This window comes from Neopsephotus bourkii, unplaced genomic scaffold (genome assembly GCF_033783945.1).
Source record: "Neopsephotus bourkii isolate Nb327-2 ecotype Australia unplaced genomic scaffold, CSIRO-AGI_Nbou_v1 NB_1825, whole genome shotgun sequence".
In the NCBI taxonomy this organism is placed as follows: Eukaryota; Metazoa; Chordata; class Aves; order Psittaciformes; family Psittacidae; genus Neopsephotus; species Neopsephotus bourkii.
Window position 1 is genome coordinate 9675371 of NW_026902298.1, and position 20950 is coordinate 9696320.

Sequence of the window (20950 nt, forward strand, 5' to 3'; positions counted from 1 at the left end):
CTACATAAATGAAGAGATAAATTGTTGTGCCTTCTACCAGCAGAAAGCTTAGAAAACTCATTTATAACTGGTGTTCAAGCACAGATAATACTATTATAACTCCAAGATAAACTCTAAAACAAAGGTAGATAAAACACTTAAGCAAAAGAGTGATAACGTTGGTAGGAAAAAAGTGTATCACATAAAATTAGCCCCAACTAGATTTTGTGAATTCTATACCTCTGCTGTCAGAGGGTCAAACTCTTTGTCAATCAGCAATAAAAGCCTGAAATACCTGCAAAGGCTTAAAGCATACTTTCAGCAACAAACTGTTGGCTGCAGTCCAAAGTAGCAAACTACTTCCCACAGTAAAGAAGTTCAAACCTACTTTGTGGTTTTGTAGGCAAATTACAGGTTATCTCAGAAATAAAACATCAGACTCACATCAGCAAAGAACGGTATAATTTGCTTTTTTTCAACCATTGTGTATGATTTTCCCAAAAGCAAACGCTTCAAGGGAAATTTTGAAGAGAGACCAACATCAACTAAACACTGCACTGAGAAAATTCAGGCAATTTTACTTGCAGAGGTAGTACACCAGAGCACCTGCATTAGCAGGGTGCATCTTATTAGAAAGGAACAGCATGTCCTGAAACAGGAATCTATGCAGCATGAAACTGACAAAATAAGGTATGTCTGGTAAACCTGAAGAAGCAGCCCAGAAAGAGGAGTAGAAAAAGTGTCAATTACATCAACAGGTAAAGCTAAGACTAGAACACCTTCATGTCAAGCCAACCATCACCTTGGTCATATCCTCATCTTCTAGAGGTTTCTTCAGGCTCTTCAACAGGTTGTATCCCTTCCTATCAGATACATAAGTATGTTGTATGTGTCCTCCTCTCCATAGCATGCTCCTGCAGCATCTTATCTTTAGAATGAAAGAGAGCATGAGTAAGCTCTATTCAGATGAAACACTGACAATAGCCTAGTCCAATAGTTCTTACTTACTCTCCTGTGTTCAATTCTAAAAGCACAGAAAGATACACATTCATGTTCACTGCCAAAATTCTTACTGACTAACATATAGTAATCAGCAGTGGCACAGATACGAACCTGTATCAAGTCACATTGGAACAGATTTGGCATACATGAAGTCTGTTACTAAGTCCCAAGAGAAGAAACGTGAGTAAAGAACACAAGGTAATTTCTTAAATGTCTGTGCTGTTTCAGAAACAAACATACAAATAGACTATCAAAACCAAAGGTCACCAGCACGTAGGAATGAACTAATATTTTCTGAATCCAACTTCCAGTATTTGGGCTTGGGTTTGGATTTTGGTGTTTGGGGATTTAAGAATTTATTTTTATACGCACATGATGGCAAATAAGGAATATGTAAAATTAATGCAACACAAATAGAAGCAAACACTACAAAATCATATTGAATGTAGCATTATAGATTAAATGTTTAACCCATTTTATGAGAACTACTATTATTTATACTGCTGTTCTATCTAAGGATCCTACTGAATGACGAGAATCCCACCGTGACTAGAGTGGTGGAAACCAAACAGGAGGTTCCTGGATCATAAATATTATGATCTACACATTGGACAAAATGAAGGAACAACATACTTGGAAACATGAGCTAATATGACTAAGTATAACAGAGTAGTCATATCAGCACCCTAGAGAAATAGATGTTGAGGAGGCAGATATACCCTCACTATCATATATTAATATTTAGAAAATTTTTTTTTTCTGTTATAGATAAACAAGAGATAAAATTGAGCAACCAAATCCATCAATTCTAAAACCATTATGTGTAAGTTCCTCAGCACTGGCCTCTGTATGAACTCTAGTGATACACAGGTTAAAGAAGCGGCTAAGCCAGCCTAACCAGATTTGTCTGTCACTGCTGAGTAATTGAAGGTAAGTGATAAGCTAAAATCATTTTAAGGAACGTTAGTGTACAATGAATTCCATCTAAGCCAAGAAGAAACACTGTCAGCTCAATCCCACAAATCTGAACTTACTCTTTGTGTATAACAATTTTATTCTCAAGTTAAAACAAACATTATAGATGTTACAAAATGACCACAGGTTTAAAATTATAAACTCATCACAGTTTATTCTCCAGCGAAAAGCTGAAATAGTGAAGCAAACTACTCCCATTAATTAGTGAATTGCTTTCCAGAGTCTTGGCTAGACATAACATTCTCAATACCTTCTCATTGGCAAAGGAGGAAGTAAGATTTTCTGGTTTCCAGCCTGCTTCCGTTCTTCCAGGTTGCTACTGTTGAGAAACACATCAACAAATATACTCAGCGTCTTCCAGAGACAGGTCTTCTGTAGACAACCAATTTGGACAGCAATCTCTACATTCAGTGGAACCTCAGAGCTCAGAGGTAACGTTCTTGTGGCTCTACTTGTGGCAACTGAGAATTGTGCAGCTGTATTAACCAAAAAATCTTGCCAAAGAAAGAGAACAGGAATACTAAAACTAAGCTAAACCACAGGATTCTAGGACTGAAGAGGAGAAAATGACCTGCATCTTACAGTACTGTAAAATAACTGCATTCAGGTTGTGCCCCTATTGCTTGCATATTAAGCTGCAGGCATTAGTCTGTAAGAACTAGGCAGAAATGGATAGGGAATGCTAGGAGAACGCGTCACACCTGGTCAAGGAGATTGCCGCAGTGTGAGCTGTAAATCTTATTAGATAAAGAACTTCTATGTCTTGTAAGCCTCCTAAATACTTATTAGGCACATCTGATTATAGTGCTTTCTCTTTGGATCCTTGACTACAGCAGTTAGGGAAAATATATGCAAGAAATGCAAGAAATACAATTTCACATGTTGTGGAAAATCAGATATGGACACTTGTCCCTTGGACTCCCGGTCAAGTAATGACCACTAGCCACTAGGCAAGGAAACACACTAAGCAGAAGGAGGTTCATACAGCCACGGTAGATCAGGCTCAGATGTGAATAAGCAGTGAGGCTAATGGAAGAGACACATCAAAATGCCAGTCTTCAGGAAGCCTCAATGATTTGGTACAAAGAATTGGCATGCCTTGGGATTAATCTAAAATTGCTTGAATTGCAGTGGCGACAGGATTCTGCTGACAAGTAACTTGAGTCAAAGGAAACAAGCATACAAAATAAAAGGAGGCTCCACTGATTAGCAATCATCACTGGCATTGGTAGGTATTTGTACAGAGTACCAAAAGGGGTAAAGACCAGCAAATACATCAAGGGAAGGGATTCTCAGATGCCTGTAGCAATACTGGAAGACCTCTGCCCTATGTATTCTGAAATAACCTTGTTCACTGTGAGCGCAACCAGTGAGTGACACAGGCAGACTAGCAATTGTTGTTTACAGGCTTAAAAGTTTTATACTGTCTTCTTATTTTATCATGCATTGCCACATCTAATGCTTTTTTGAAATGAATAGGATACTAGGAAGTCTAACCCAACCAGTTTGTGGTTAATATTCATGCATAACTTCCTTTGCTTTGGTCTTGCTCACAATAAGCTTGCAGGTAAATTTAGGGGCCTCTGACAAGAGTGTGTGAACTACTAGTTCTAGTAGTGCCTTATGGACATAAAATTTTTGTGAGTTTTAAATGCAGTTTTAATTCAACATGATAAGAGAACCGAAGTTTGAGCCCTCTGACAGCCTGCTCCCAAGCCACTCAAATATTAATGAAATTTCAATGTAACAACCACCAATCATCAGAATATGACCAGCATGATGTTTCCACACACGACTCTGACTGGTATTAAGCATAATCAAAAGAGAGGTAACAAATTTTAAGTATTTTTAGGAAAGAGCAGAATGATTTTGTGGCACAGGTCCTTAACACAGCATGGAACAGGTCTTTTTGTGGCTTTACAAACTGATACACATCATCAGATCCTCTCCCTCCTACCTCCCAAACTAAGTAAATGATTTTTACCTGGATTCTTCAGACACTTGAGAGATTACATTGCAAACAAACTTAGGACCTGGAAAAAGAAAAGTTTCTATTTATTGAATTGAAATAATCTAAATCATAGAATCACAGAATGGTTTGGGTTGGAAAGGACCTTAAGATCATCAAGTTCCAACCCCCCTGCCATGGACAGGAACACCTCACACTAAACCATGTCATCCAAGGCTCTGTCCAACCTGGCCTTGAACACTGACAGGGATGGAGCATTCACAGCTTCCCTGGGCAACCCATTCCAGTGCCTCACCACCCTCACAGTAAAGAACTTCTTTCCTTATATCCAATCTAAAATGGTAAAAATGGTAGGTTCTGCTCCACTGGCATAAATGAAAATCTCCATCCCCTTATCAAGAATTTGTATTGAAAATTTTATGTGCTGTTATATTCCCATTTCAGAAGACACGACACTTACAATTGCATACCAAAGAAACATAAAACCCATTATGAAGCAAACTTTCACCATGTGAGTATCTTTCCATAAGAAAGGTACCATCCACTCTCTTTTCTCAAAAACTGGTTAAAGAGAGAAATCTTTCTGGTAACTGCAACTGTAGAATTCAGTGGTAGAATGGGTAGACCAAAGACTTCTCTGAAGGTAAATGTTTTAAAATAAAGCATCATGCTTCATGTACAAATCCATCATACTTTGCAATTCACAGAGACAGTATGTTGGCAAAGGAAGCTTGGGAATCCCATGATTCTTACCATAGGTTGGACTGAAAATCAAGGGCAGAACTCAAGTGGGAGTGCTTGTAGTGAGAGCAACAACTTGTTGCCATGACCCCGGCCTCCAGGTGCACCAATGTCACAGAATACCAGCTAACTGAACTACTCAGAATAAATTTCTTAGCCCAGCTGGTAAGATGCAAGTTGAATATTCAGTTTCCAGAGACTACAATTAGCCAACAGGTAAATGATTACAGAGAATGCAACAATGATAATGTCAAATAGCAAAGAAGGAATGAGTACTGATCATATTCCTTTCTATGAACATGCACACGCACACACACACAAATGCTTCTTAAAGATGAAAGATTTAATTAAAGTCACTTGTTTAAAAGAGTATGAGGGCTTTGCTTTATGGATGACAGACATGGGTTGGTACGAGGGAAAAATTACATGACTGGATTGTTGCAGAGCCACAAGGTGAGGAGAAGGCGGAAGATGCATACTTGCTTCTTTGCAAACATTCTGGCTAGTATCTTGACTTCAAAACTTTCAAAAGATTCAGCTTTCTTTCAGGTATTTAAGAAAAACATTTTATTTCCTGTTATTTCACTTTTCTGTGAGCTACAATAAAAATCTGGGGGTCTCATTTTCATTCACCCATGAGTCCTTCCATACTACCTGGATACCACCATAACTGAGAATAAAGTCTCTAATATTCATTTTGTTTGATATAAAATAAACTCAGTTTTAATGTCCCAAGGTCTCAGGATTCCAAAACATAAACAACTGGTAGTCTTAAAGGAGACAAATCTCTAGTAACATACGCATCTTGTAAGCAACCTATTGCTAGGTGTTTTCCCTGGCATTATAAGCAATAGAGAATCATGCCTCCCAGGGGAATAAGGTCATAACATCTACATTAGTACATTTCTTAATTATTAACAATAATTTTATAATTTCATATCGTTTCATGATAATTTCCTCAAAAATGATGAGCTAATTATTCATTAGGTACTTAAAATATGTGAGGCACATGTACATTGTCAATATTTTGTCAGATAGAATATGTTGAGAAACTGCACCATTATATACTTATATCCTCTGTAACGTCAAGGTTTTGTCTCATTAATACCTCAGAAGATCTGCTCTTGCTTTTGGGATCATCTTAGATGTTTTGGTACTTGTCTTCTTTAGTGACATTTTCAGTTGAGTTACCTGACTATGGAGGAATTTTCATACATTAACTCACTTATGAATTTCTGCTTCACACTCTAAGAAATGAACTGGAAACTCTGAAGCTATAAGTAAAGAGCTTCAAAAACAAAACATTTTCAAAATCTATAAATATCAAATAGATAATGCAGTATTTGTGGAGTAATAATTGAATTACTTTTCCCAGAGATAAAATGCATTGATCTCACTGTTGAGGGAGGAATATTTGTGGGTTGGGAGGTGGTTTTTTTCCAAGTTGAAAAGGAAAGTAGCAATAGCTTTATATGAATATAAACTCAAATTTAAGTAAACTTATATAAACTTATTTGAGTAAACTCAAATACTTATATAAACTCAAATTTAAGTAAAAATAAGTTATAACATAGCCTACATTTGTGCCTCTGAAATACCATAAGTTTGGCTGCGTTAGTGGAAAACTTATCAGAATTACTTAGACAGGAATCTAGCATTGAACAGCTTCCTCAGTACCTCCAAAATACAGAAACACCAGTTAAATCTAGATATCTTTTGTCACAAAAAGTCATCATATTTTGCATTTCTCAGCACTCTTACTCATTTACCTTTATCCTTCAATCCATCTTTAAACCTCATTTTATATCTATGCTCATTTTTACTGACAAGTCTATTTAATACTACTAACAGGCAACTTGTTTTCCACAGACATTTTCAACTTACTCTTTTTTAAGACAAAAAATCATTTTTTGGTTGAGGAACACATAACTGGAAGGGATCTAGCAGATTAGTCGTGCAAGTAATGTCACAGAGAATTACTTTGTTAATTCCTTTACATACCAATGAAGTTCCATCTTACTCACCGCTATTTCAATTGGAAGACTTTTGCTAAGCTTCACACCACCAGCATTTTCCTTTTACTTTTCAGTCTAAAATTTATTTATGGTCAAGTGCATCCATTCATCATGTCAACACTGTCCTTGGTCTATTCATAAATATTATTAAACAGCCTTTTAAATTTTACTTTGTTAAGGTCAAGCAGCCATAATTTTTAAATTGTTACTCATGTGGTATTTTCTCAGTGTGAATAGTAAACATCTTCTTCGCTTCCAGTATTCCAGACTGGATTGCACTAGATCCTGTATAACACTATTAACATCCTTTCTATTTGGAAATTATCTCTTGCTATCTTGTACATTTTTTTATATATATATATATATATATATATATATACACACACACAACCCCCAAATCTACAAATCTGTTTGTAAAATTGTTCTGCAAATTACCTCTTTTCTTAATGGAGAGCAGACTAGCAACATATTTCAAAACACTAAGTACTAACAATTTTATGTCATGCATAAAAATTTATCCTTGTGTATATTCTACTTTTCTGGGTAAATTGTTAGGGTTTTTTTTAGAGCACTCCAGATTGACAGGTTCTATAAATGGGATAACCTGAAATATTTTACTTAGAAGTAACTACACTCAATGCCAAAATGATGAATGGCCATCTATAATAATACTCTAAAAACATGTTTTCAGAAGAGAAACACAGAAGGTAAAAAGAACAGTGCTGGACAATAAATGCAAGAAATTGAGCGAGTGAAGCCATCCTGCTGAAACCCACCATCCACAGAATGGAGCAGCACTGTGCCACTGAGCAGCTGCTGTACTGCCTAATGAGTGTGTAAAAACCCAGTGAAACTCCAGCTACTTTTTCCTTTGTGGGTTGTGTGGTTTGTTGTCTTTCCCCACCCTCCCCAATAAAACCCAATGTCCAGAAATATTACCAGTACTAAAGAATCTGTTCATGACATCGTTTTACAAAGTTCCTAACAGACAGTGATTATTTTATTGTTGGATGTATTCTTTATTTTATTAATGATGAGAAGTAATCAATGGAATGCTAAAAAGAAACTTGTAAAAGAAATCTAGTCTGAAATCGGAATCTGTTGTTTGAAGCAAGTTCAGTGGTCATGGTAACACCAGTTGAAGATTGACTCTTACCCATTGTGAAATAGCCATGGCTCTTCTAAAAAGGTCACAATTTTTTCAAATATAGGCACCATGTTTTAAATTTTGTACATACAAAATACGTTCATGTCACTCAAATTACACAATGTGGCAGTGTTGTAAGTCTGAACATTATTGTCAATTAATGGCAGAGAAAAAGAGCCCAAAGCTCACGTAAGACTAATGACTGGGACGAATCTTGAAAAGAGACAAAAAGTATAAAACAACAGTTTCCCTGTTGTGTGTGGGTTTATGTGTGCATGTGTGAGAGTGCATATAACAAAACCTGTTTAAGTTCAGATATCAGCCCATCCATTTGTTCTCAGCTTCTTATCCAGTTTCATTGCTAAAGGCTTTGATTTTAACTGCATGTTAAAATGCAAATTCAAATCCCATAGAAACCATTAGTTAGTGTGTTGACTGGTTCAAACCAATCAAAATTGAGAATTTCTGCTGATGATCTTCCTTTCAATCTACTTGTCAGCTTCTGGGTATGTAGGATACTTGACTGTCTCAATTTTCTCCTTAACTTTATATGATGGGTAGAGGCCTGTTCTTCCTAATTTCCGATTGATGCCTTTTGAATAACCATCCCAGTGGTTTCCAGCTACTCCAATTACATCTCCAGGTTCCATAGGAATTTCATCTGCAGTTCTAGGATGGTGAGCATAAATAGCAATCTGGTTGTGGGCATTCTGTCCCCCAAAGTAGTAGATATCATCCAAAGAATGGAAATACGCTGAAGCATCTGGATGCAATGTCTGCATAATTTCATAGGCAACTCGACAAACCTTAGGAAACAAAGGAAAAGTCATAAATATTGTTTGTACCTGCAACATACCACAGGAGTCAGCAACCAATGTGTAACAAATTTCACAAGACAATCAAGGTTTGGAATGTCCAGATTAAAAAACAAAACCAAAACTGAATAAAACAAACATACGAAAAGGCACAAACTCTCCAAAACACAACTAAAAAAACCCAACCAAGCAACAAAAATAATCCAAAACACCCAAAACCCTGTATATCTCTAACAAGAAGCACAACATCTTGCAGCAGCATTTTCATGAGTACTCTGGTGATCAGATTCAGTAGATAAATAAAGCAGCTAAATAAAAAGATAAAAAATTAGAACAGCCTACTTTTCCTGAAGATTTGAAACATCTATATTAACACTTGCCACCCTGCTTTATAAAATTAATGATATGTAGCAAATCAAATGTAGATGCAAATTTGCTTTCCTTTTCTACTACTAATAAAAACTGTGTTTTACTTCCCTTTAAACATTTAGAACTTATGTTTTCAAAATTTATTCTGCAATAATGAGGCTTTGCATTTACTTTTCTAAGGAAAGCTCCAATTTTCACAATCGAGCAGTTCTAGAAATCCGAGGCTTTAAAACGTTGTTAATATTAGAACTGCTGCAGAATTATGACTGTTGGCAACTTGGAAGACACCTAAGTGAAACTAAATTCCAGCAGGATAATAACAATGTTGGTGAGAAGAAAGATGCATTTTGAAATGTCATTGTATAGCATTCTACAAAAGGAATTTTCTTCAGACTGAAAACCAGGTCCCCACATCAGAATCGTGTTGTGTGTCTCAGAATTGCTAGAAACACAAAAGGCTGCCACTATATTAAACAAAGCTCTTTTGAGCAACTGGCTAAAAAGCTCTTCTTTGTCAAGCATCTGATTTGAACACTGTGACCTTTCTGACTTCTAATCTACATTACTGAATCTTTTTCTGATTTTAAGTAAACTTGACAGAGCTTGATAAACTAACAATACAGTGGACTTCAATATGAGGAAGCATTTGAGATTTTTCATAACTTTCAGTCTACGTAAATATAGTAAAGCTTGATTTTACTTTTCTCCCTCTGAAGATATGGTGAATAGAACTTTGATCAGTCAACAAAGACATATTTGTACCTTCCTACCTTTGCGAGAGGCAGTCACTTTAAAAAAAAAAATGTAATAGATTTCCTTTTATCCCTTTCCATCTGATCTTTGAAATAACTTTTCAAAAGTACCTCTCAGAACATCAGGCTAAAGTTAATTATTTCGAAGTACTTGTTATACCGCATAATATAGAAATAAACTTGATTACCCATACACTGGCAAGAGATTATTTATTTTATAGCTTCTGTGACTGTTTTGATGTTTTCTTCTCTGTGTGTGTGTGTACTTCAGGAGGAGAATACACACAGACTTTCTGTAAGAGATTTTAAATCACTGCAGGAGAAATGCTTTTCTGGTGAGTGTCCTGCATATCTGACATAAAACGTACAATATCTCCTCTCATCTGGGTAACTAAACTGTAAGCTGCTGAGGGCAGCAGGCAAAGAATCCACATGCAGTATTGTAGCTAAAGTCAGCCTTCCCTTTTTTATTCACACATGCATTTATTTTGCAGCCTGTATACTTACACGTACAATGACTAATAAATTCTGGAAGGAAATGAGATTATGAAGACAAATATGTCAGGCAGAGGGAGCTACAATTTCATCTAAATGAAGACTGGAGAGACAAAAAAGCTTTTTGTTTTAATGTGCAATCTTAATTCTGCTCCTGTGTTACGATTTGTGTAACTACCATCTGGTTTTTCTATACTCCTCAATTAATATGATTTTGCTGAAATGCAGTGCCAATGTAGGTTGTTTCCCTTGACTTCACATCACTTGATAGGCCTAATTTCTTTTAACAGTATTGTAATGAAATACCTATCCTTAAGCTTCTATCAGTATTCATTTAGTTTTGGTAGCATAATAAGATTTAATACAAGGGACTTCATAAAGCACCTGATTCTATCCACATATACTATAATTTTCTCTTAATACCTCATAATGAAGTTTTGACTCTGTCTGGCAAGGAAAATAAAATGGAAAAAAGTCAGCATGCAATCGATTGAAGTCCAAAATCACACTGGAAATTAAGACTATATTCTTATCCTTACTTTCTCTTCATGCAGACTGGACAAAAGATACTCATTAACAGCCTCATTTTGCTTACATTCAATGCCAAAGTAATTACCAAATTGTTCATTTCACTGATGAAAGGACAGGGATAGTAGTTCAAATGTTAGAGATGAGAGGATCAAGTTTTACAACCATAAAAGAGAAATCTTTATGAACAGTGGGAAACCTTGCATCAGACCTTAGAAAAGCCCAATGTATATCAATTACATTGTTGCCTGACCAGTAAAACTGGTGTTATAAGATTTTTGCAGAGTTTGAATTATTAAAGCAGAAGAAATTGCCCAGAATAAATTAACTAGATGCTCGGACCAAATTCATAGTCCCAGCTATTGAAAGTAATGGTTTAGTACAGGATTTCCTAGACTTCAGTTGAACTTAATGCAACTCTGGAAATCCAAATACGTCATCCAGCAAACATGTCTAGTGTGAAATGCAGGGACACGCAGGAGACTGAAACTCAAAGATACCACGTACTTCAAAGGTACCCTCAAAGGAGGTTGCACCAGATGACCCCCAGAGGTCACGATCAACTAGTATCACCTTAACTATGTCAATAAACATGACTCCAACATGTACAATTCAATTTCAATATATTCTGTCCAAGCCATTTGTACCTGTATTTAAACACTTTTTTCCCCCTATGTTTATATGAAGAGTTCTAGTTAAAGCAAACATTTACCATTTTTAACAGTTATGTGAATATAATAATAGCAGAAAATGTTCTAGATTTCTTGTTAGGTTTTTATCCAAGACCGCATAACTCTTCCTGCAGAATATGAACTGCCTCTACGCCAACGCATGTGTGGAATGTAAGACAACCCCAGGTATCAGCTGATAATCACCCTTTTCACTGTGATACGCATTCAGTGGACATGCTTTAGCTGAATCAAGCATTATTATAAAAGTGAATGGCCCCTCACAAGCTTTTCTTAGTGAGGATTTTTACTTTGGAGTTTATTCATGTCTTGGTCTGACTTAGGCTATAGTAACCTAAGTATGCTATAAAATGTCATTTTCTTCACAGGGTTTAATAAACAATGAAAAAAAAATCTACCCACAAGCACGACTGTGGGATAAGAGGCTTTTCTATACTTTTCTGTTTGGCTGTCTTCTTGCTATGGTAATGCTATTAAGAATTCTGGCTGTCAAGGTCAATACATCACTGTATCAACCATATAACAATGTTAATATTATGCTTGTTACCTATCAAGTTGTCATGACAATGCAAGAGACAATTTACATTTGAGGTTATGGAAAAATTTGGGTTTGAAGTAAATTTTTACTTTCAGTTTTGTCTTCACTTCCATGTAACTGTGTAATCATGCGTGATCATAATCTATCACTATCTATAGTTGAATACTTTCCTAACCAAGAGTGTCACCTAAGAGCATATATGACAACGGCAGGTTAAAAAACATACACTTTGTTTGATTTTAATTGTATTTTGCCATACTTGAATTAGGTGGATCAGCGTATCAGTCCCAAAATACCGTTTTCCAATCTGAAACCAGCTTTTACAACAGCTTTTCATTATATATTAAATTATTATACAATATGACATAATAAACAAGAAAATGCCAACGATCACAACTATATGACTCCATTTTCTAATGGACTCCAACTTGCTTCATCAGACCGCCCAAGAAAGGATATGCTTGTAGGATATAATTATCTGCAACAGGAAGTCTGTACGGATTACAGTGGTCAGAATTCACATTTATGGAGCTGCCATAAATGCTAGAAATTGCTAGAAATGTAATTGACTGAAGAAAAATGTCTGCTTTCTTAATTCTTTTTCATTGTCACAGTCAACTAAAGCAACAGCAGACATTTTTGAACAGTAGTGGAGTGTAATGATGTGTAGAAATGGATAGACACAAGTTATATATTAACTTTATGCAAAATTATGAAGCGTTAAACACGTTTAAAATTGGGTTTACTTATTTTAAATGCCTTAACTAAGCTGCATAGAAATGGATGGATACAAGTCACACATTAACTTTATGCAAAACAAGGAACTCTTCCACATGTTTAATATAATTTCTTGCTCATTTCCAATGTCTTAATTAAGCCAGTAACTTCAGTGGAAAAGCAATCAACCCGTACTTACAGTCCTTTAAATGCTCACATACCATACTGAGCCTTTAATTCTTCCCTGAAGTTTTCATGAGAGACCACTGAGAATAAGGTAACATGAGCATGAAGAAAACTAAGATTTACAACTGGTACATACACTCTATATTGTATTTGCATTGCAGTTTACCTGGGATGAAAACGTACAGACCAGGAAGTCTGCCTGCGACAAGAAGTGAATATCCAGAATAACACCTCTTAGGGAATTTTCAGTATAACGGTTATGAAGTCCTGCTGACCAGGATATGGAGTTATCACTGATAAATTCATAATTTGGATACCTGTGAAAATACAAATCATGTTAACTGCAAAGTCTTTTGTTTTTTTAATTTCATTTTTTCTGAGGAAGCATCATTTATGCTGCAAGATAAGGGTGTTAATTTGCTTTGCATCTCTGCTTTACAGGGAATGCATTATAATTTTACTGAACACTCTGGAATGTTACTGCTGCTTCCAAGCATTTCCTCTCTTTATCCATAAATAAATAAATAAATAGACATTGTAAGTCTGAGACCTGACACTGTAAAAGAAGTAAAAAAATGTCAGGAAGTATATGTCACATTCTGCTAATTTTACTGATTTTTCAATGAAATAAACTCAGGTAACTTAATTTCCCTACTACTAAATAGAATATGGGATTATGTTCTTACTAGACTACATCTTATTACCATACTCTGTTAGATAATGATCATGACACTGTGCGAGAAAACTCAGTCACCTGTAAAAGGGATGAGCTAAATAAACAAATCTCAACTAACAACAAAAATATCTTTACAGTTATTAGGAGAAAAATTCTGCAATTTACTAACCAAAAGAAAATAAATGCAAAATTTCTTGGAAAATATTATAAACAAAATAGTGATATTTGCAGTCAAAATATTTTTATTTGAAATATGAATCCTTGGTTTATGTTATTTTCAAATAACATTACAAGTTTTTAACAGGAAACAATGAATTTTAAAATTAAATAAAAGTACTTTTAAAAAGTGTTGAAAAAGGATGGTCTTTCTCAAAACATTTGTATTCCTTTCCTGGGGAACTGAAATTTGAAATAAATTATGAAAAGTAGAAAAAATAATTAAGTTTTCAGTCAGCCTCCTACCAAAGGTAAGTTTTATATGAGAAATTCCAGGTACGTGTAACAAAGATGATAATTATATTGCTGCTACACAATAATTATATTTCAATCCTGAAGTGCAACTCATATGAGTAACTGCCAACTACAAAATTACAACTACAGGGCTAATTACAAAATAATTCAAATAAAATCTATTTTTCATATATACCACTTCATAGCAATTATAAATCAGTATCTCAGATAAGATAGTAAGGCAGCTAATATTACATTTTATGAATTAATCACTCATACGCTGTTTAATGAATTAAATAACACTAATGCTGGAGCAACAGTAACTTAGACCTGTAACTACATGCTTCAAAGCTTGACAATTCTATGCTGAATGTAGCTCAGAATAAGGTTTACACTCAAGAGTTACTGGAAAGATATTGAAGTTAGCATGCTCTTGTACACCACGCAGTGTGTGCATATGCTCTGGACATACAGTAGACATAATTATGACAACCTCTTAAAAGAACATGCCTAGCTTATTCCACTTTAATATTGAAATATAGCAAGTTTCTTTCATTTAACATTGTCTAGCTGCAACCACCAAATCAAGACATTTAATCTCAAGAGTGAATCAAGAACCCACATGGAAAACTTCCATATTTCAGGAAGAATTTACTTTCTCTTTACAGTGATCTTAAGAGAATTTTATGTTCTGTTAAATAATTATGTAAAATACATAATAATTATGTAAAAATAATAATTATTATTTTATGGTTATGTATGAGCAGAGAAACACCTGCTCTAACAAAAATAACGTATGTGTGGTAAATTTCCTAAAGATAGGATGACAACTTTAAAGAGCGCATCTGATCATTAATGTCAGGGGAAGTTCATGTTACATCAAAACCAAGACAAAACAAAAACACAAGGAAGAGAAGGTGGAAATACTCATCTGGAGTAACTGATTTGACCTCTTTTGCGAAATTATAGAAGCATATATAAGAAATAGTTTTTTCAGAATTAACTCTATCACAATGATAATTTTCTTTCTTATCTTTGCAGGTCTAAAATTAACATCAATATTTAATCAGCTCTTAAAATACAACAGATGACAACACAAGATTTGTGATACATTCTGTTTCCATTGTTTGAATTATATTAGTATGTTTTTAAAGAAAAAAGAGCAGGCCAAATGGAAATGTGTCATACTCTACTGTGTAAACAGCTGAGGAACAGAGATGGGCATCAGTGACACAAGTTCGAGGGGAGCAACACAAAGAATGTTTAACAGAAGATGTCATTTCTATCGACAGTGAATATACTGAAGATATCTGCACACCCTTTGCCAGTTTGTGGCATAAGGAATACTGGTAAAATTAGTAACTTCAGATTTTGAAAATCAGAACCCTGATGCTGAGTAAAGACAAAAGAACCATTCCTGAAGAATCTGATTTCCTACTAGCAAAAGATCAGTCTAACAGCTTCACAAAAGCAGCACACCAAAAAGTGCATCATACTGAATCTGTTAAAAAAACAAAACAAAACTGAAAACCCTCAAACTCAAACAATTATTCACACATCTTTGCATGCACGTATTTAATTTTTTTCTCCTTCTTCTGCAGTCTTTGAGATGCTTTTAAATTTGGTGTTCAATGACATTTTGTAAAGTTGAGCCAAATTCACTCAACCAACAGTTTCAGAACCCATTTCTTCCAAGCAATGATCCGAGCTTAGCATTTATTTACTCACGTATTTTAAGTTTTCAAACAAGCACTTTTATGCTGTGCCACTGTTGCGGCACAACTGTTACAGCTGAAACTAGGTCAGCCACACACACATATAGCACATACTGCTATATTCATGCTTAGGAAAAGAGGTTTCTTTTAAACATCCTAAAATGGGAGTATAATAGCAGCCATACTCAGTGTGACCAAAGAGTTCTAGTCCAGCATCCTGTCTCCAACACAGACTGAAAGCAGAGCATAAAGAAAAATACAGTAAAAGGCCAAACCTGTGTTCCTCTCAAGCTTAGCCTTATGTGGCCCACTGACTTCCCGCATCAGGCGAGGTTTAATTTTCCTTCCCACTCACTACAGTGCTTTAGATTCTATTTAAAGCTATTCTTACACAATGACTACAAAGAACAGACAAAATGAAACTCCTAAAGCTCTATAGTTAGCTCTTGCTTCCTTCTATTCCCTTTTCTGTCTGTATTTGTGTTGTGATTAATGTAATATATCTGTTATAAGCTTTTGGGATTTTTTTTTTTTGTAAGCAGAACACAGACATGATCCTATTACTATGATTCCTGAATGCATTGTAAATGAATAATAAATACCAAGATGTCATATTCTTAACTGACAGCATTACCTAAATAGAGTAGGATCCCTTCTAGCTTTCCAAAGAAATTACCCACACACTCTCTTCTATATACAGGAAAGGAGAAGACTGTGAAGATCAAACAAAACAGCATAATGCTGGTTTCTCTGTATCAGACTATATATACATAGCATATATCCTCAACATATCTAAAAAAAATATAAATCTAATTCTTCTAAAGCTACCGAATATATTCATGAAACTCATATTTAGGCCAGAAAGGAATTTTTTTTTTTTCTTTTTCCCCTTAGGAAAAGGGGAAAAGAAGAAATCAGAGCAAGGCAGGGAAGAGAGAGTTCAAAATCTTTCTTTCCATCCTGCAACTACCAGCCTCAGATACAAACCAAACACAGTTATGAGACTATTTCAAGTTCCAATTGGTTTTAGAAGCTGTTTAACTAGCCGTGTTAACTATATCTTATCTCTACACTGTTTAGCAGGTACAAACCAAGTCGAGTCCCATGCTCCAGCTCTCAATTTGCTACAACTGGGAAAGTGTCCAGAACAGGCAATGCAAATTTTCTTCCCTCTAAAGGAAGAGTGTGAGCATGTGTGTAAACAGATGGGTTAAGAAATAATGTGTTTGTTCAGGTCTTGCTCTACAATGGATTGAAAAATGTATGAGCTGTTCACCAGGCTGAAGAACTTTGAAGCTTTACTGAATTGTATGTATCAGACATACTATGATTCGGGGCAGGGACAGTTACAACAACTGAAATATAGATAGTACACACAGAGAAAAGACATTAACTTGCTATTGTGGAAGTAAATAGTGAAATACTGAGGGGGGGGGGGAGTTTTCATAAGTGCTAGAAAAAACAAGACCTCATAAAGGAGGAAAATTACTGCAAAAACACTGAAGAAGCAAAATACATATAACTTGACAGGTAAATATTTTAAAAGGAAGAATGTATTTTGTTGAATTTGAGTGCTTATTTACATGACAGAGACCTAAACAGATTAATACATAAACCAGAAAGGTATTAAATGTGGTTTCTTAAGAATCTGTTCACATGTTCAACTGCATTATTTTCAATACTTTGCCTTAAAGAGAGATGCTGCATATAATGCATGCTAGAAACATGTATACTAGAAATTCAAAAAATTATATTAAAAAACTATTAAATCAGCCAAAGAGCAAGCAATTTACACGATCCCTAACTTAGATATCACTTAGCTAAGAAAAATCATAGAATCATAGAATAGTTAGGGTTGGAAAGGACCTTAAGATCATCAAGTTCCAACCCCCTGCCATGGGCAGGGGCACCTCGCTCTAGAAATTGTCAAATGTTGGCTGACAAAAAACTCAACATGACCTGGCAGTGTATTCTCGCAGTTCAGAAATCAGCCGTGTCCTGGGCTGCACCTGCAGTCCTGCATTCAGCTCTGGGGGCCCCAACACAAGAGGGACGTGAACCTGCTCAAGCAAGTCCAGAAGACACAAAGATGATCAGAGGGCTGAAGCACCTCTGCTATGGAGTCATGCTGAGAGAGTTGGGCTTGCTCAGCCTAGAGAAGAGAAGGGTCTGGGGAGAACTTAGAGTAGCTTCCAGTACCTAAAGGGGGCCTACAAGAAGTCTGGAGAGTGACAGGACAAGGAGGAATGGATTCAGTCTGACAGACTGGAGATTTAGTTTAGGCATTAGGCAAAAATTCTTCTCTCTGAGTGTGGTGAAACACTGCACAGGTTGCCCAGAGAAGCTGTGACTGCCCCATCATTGGAAGTGTTCAAGGTCAGGTTGAACGGGGCTTGGAACAACCTGATCTGTTGGAAAGGGATTGGAACTGGGTGAGTTTAAGGTCCCTTCCAACCCAAACCATCTATGATTCTATTAAGTGCTTTAATCCCATAGTTATAAAAGCTGTTGAACTGTCTACCATGCTCCTCTCCTAATTCTGAAAATACGTTCACTTCTTTCTTCCTTTTGGAAAAGAAAACAAAAACCACTATGCATCGATAGTACTAACTCCACCACCATACTTGCAGTTGGTAGACATCTGAATGCGAGGGAAGTTTCTGAAACTTCAGTCAAAACATTTCTGTTTTCATGACTATGAATAGTTTGAAACACTTCTCTTAATAGAAACATGCCTATTCATGTGAATGTTGGCAAAATTTTAAATGCCAACAATGTTTGACAGCCAATCATTCTCATGTATAGACAGATATAATATCTAGCTAGTACTCACTAGTATTACAGCACCCAATAATGAATGCAACATAAGCTACTGTGGTACATTGTGACAGCCGTCTGTGTCAAAGCTTGGTAGTTCAGTGTGACTGGAACTTTTTTTGTCAGAAGTGTAATCTAATTTGTATTTTTCTTCACAAGAAGAGGATGAAAAGGTTCTTTATTCTAAAAACCTGACCTTAACCTGTCTTTAGATGCCTTTAAGTGCTGAAACATCAAACTGCATCTATGAAATCATGGGAAGTTTCAAATGCCTTCTGCTTGATCAAGCAACATGCAAGCAACTCTATGTTTACATAGGTAGCACATCTCATTATTCACAACACTAAAGTATACTGTGCTAAGGATTGAAAGCTGAACACAAAAAAAAAGCGTAACTAAGTTTGCTACAGCAATACTGAAATCTGTCATGTTACAAACAGTAATTAAAGTCATTTCAGGCAACGTAGATTAATTAAATATTGTAACCTCGTTTTTTTATTACTTGTCTTTTCATTGTTCAGATTTGCACTTTCAGATTTGCACTTTAAATGTTATGTTATCATAATTGTTTCTGTTATTGTTCTTGTCTCTACATATACAAAAAAGGAAGGATTCGATTGCCATCATCTGGAGTTGTGTGTATTCATTTAGTTTTTTCAAAACTCCATCATTTTGAACAGTAGCCATTTGTAGATATGAAAGAAAAATAGAAATAGCACAATCGAAACACACAGGCTTGCAATGCTCTACTACAAAATAATATTTTCCACTTACCTTATGCCAAAACCAATTTGTAATCCAGAATATAATCTTATATATTTTTCCAAGCATGTCTACCAAGAATAAAACAGTTAAAAAAGTTCCTACTTTGGAGTTACCTTCATTTTAAAATTTTAATTCCCTTGCTTTAATTAAAAAAAAAAACACACCCAAAGCATACATTTCTGTTCAAGGGAGAAAAAATTTTGGAAACAGAAATAGGTGCTATTGAGTAGACAGATAAATAAGTAGTACTCAAAAGGAAAATGTGCTAACTTGTGCTCAGTAATGAATACACTTCAATTCAATGCTTCTGATATAGATATCCAAGTTTCCACTGTCATGGCAATTAGCTTTTGTGAAATCGTTTATGTACCATAAGCACCATAACCCAAAAAAGAAACAGTTAAATATGGAACATTATTCTTGCATATGTGCTTACTTTCTTTTACTAAGCAGAAGGGTTTGCCATCTCAGTGGCACCTTGCAAGGCATGCAACTTAACAGTGAGTTTTTACATAAAAATACAGGCCATGTTAGGAGTAAATAAATGCACACTGTGCATTTCCAAGTTTGAACACAGCTATATTTTCTGTGACAAGCTGAGATATCCTATACCTAAGGTAGGTTGTAAACCCATGTTCTGGAGAGCTAGAAGAGGGCAAGAAGCAAATAAGGGACAGAGACAGTGTTACAGATTGAGAATCCTACATATATTTAAGGACAAACTTTAAAATTATTCAGCATGAAAGGTGAAAGTCTTCTAAATTCACTATATAGGAATCTTTCTGAAAAGGTCATCAAAAGGTTGTCAACCAGCTTACAAAACCTTCTCTGGCAACCTGCTTCAGCAGAGGGTTGGAAGAGATGATGTTAAGGTCCTTTCCAACCCTAACTATTCTATGATTCCATGAAATCCACAGGTCCCTTCCAACTCAATCCATTCTGTGATTATTTTTAATATCTATGTTCTATAGAAAGTTTGGTGTATTTATTATTTATATTTTTATTTTTATTTGCCCTTTACAGCATTACAGGTTTGTTTTTAAGTAGTCACAGGTATCTTGCTCTGCTCTTCTGGATTTTTAACGTTAAACTTTGAAAAGCATACTTGCAGAAAAAAAAATCATCCAAAATAAAAAAGAATGTCTCAGAGAAAAATCAGAATCACTGGAAGCTGAAATGCAATCTAATATATAAATTATAACCAAAATAAATTAATAGCTTAAAAAAAAAAACAAGCAAAAAAACCTTAAGAATTGTGCACACAATAGTCAGAAATTGTAAAGCTAACCAGAAGGCACAAACTGTAACACAAACATAGTTCATCTTACTTGGATTTTGCCTCTTGCAACAGTGAAGGGTCATCAGTAGCCAAATACACTCTTTTTTTATCAACATGCATTCTGCGAGCAAGAAGTTCAAACCGTTCCTCAACGTGTACCATATATTCTTCAATGGGATGAAATGCTGCTTCTGTTCCTACTTTGTCTGTCCTTCGAACATGAACACTGGAAAAAGGCAGAAACTCAGATTTCAATTTATAAATACAATTAATAATTGAGCAACTGAAATTTTAACTTTACATTTCATGCGTGCACTTCTAGAATGCATAT

General features: G+C 35.4%; 1 protein-coding gene across 2 annotated transcripts in view; it reads right to left on the bottom strand.

Moving 5' to 3' along the window:
• Nucleotides 1-7585: 7585 nt before the first annotated feature.
• Nucleotides 7586-20950, bottom strand: part of FUT8 (fucosyltransferase 8) — a 119539-nt gene continuing 106174 nt past the window's right edge. For both annotated transcript variants that reach the window (XM_061343785.1, XM_061343784.1), the window contains exons 9-11: nucleotides 20669-20845; nucleotides 13084-13234; nucleotides 7586-8634 (exon numbers count right to left, since the gene is read on the bottom strand). In XM_061343785.1, coding sequence (XP_061199769.1) covers nucleotides 8317-8634; nucleotides 13084-13234; nucleotides 20669-20845 — 646 coding nt within the window. In that variant the 3' untranslated portion in view covers nucleotides 7586-8316. The remainder of the gene's footprint in view (nucleotides 8635-13083; nucleotides 13235-20668; nucleotides 20846-20950) is intronic.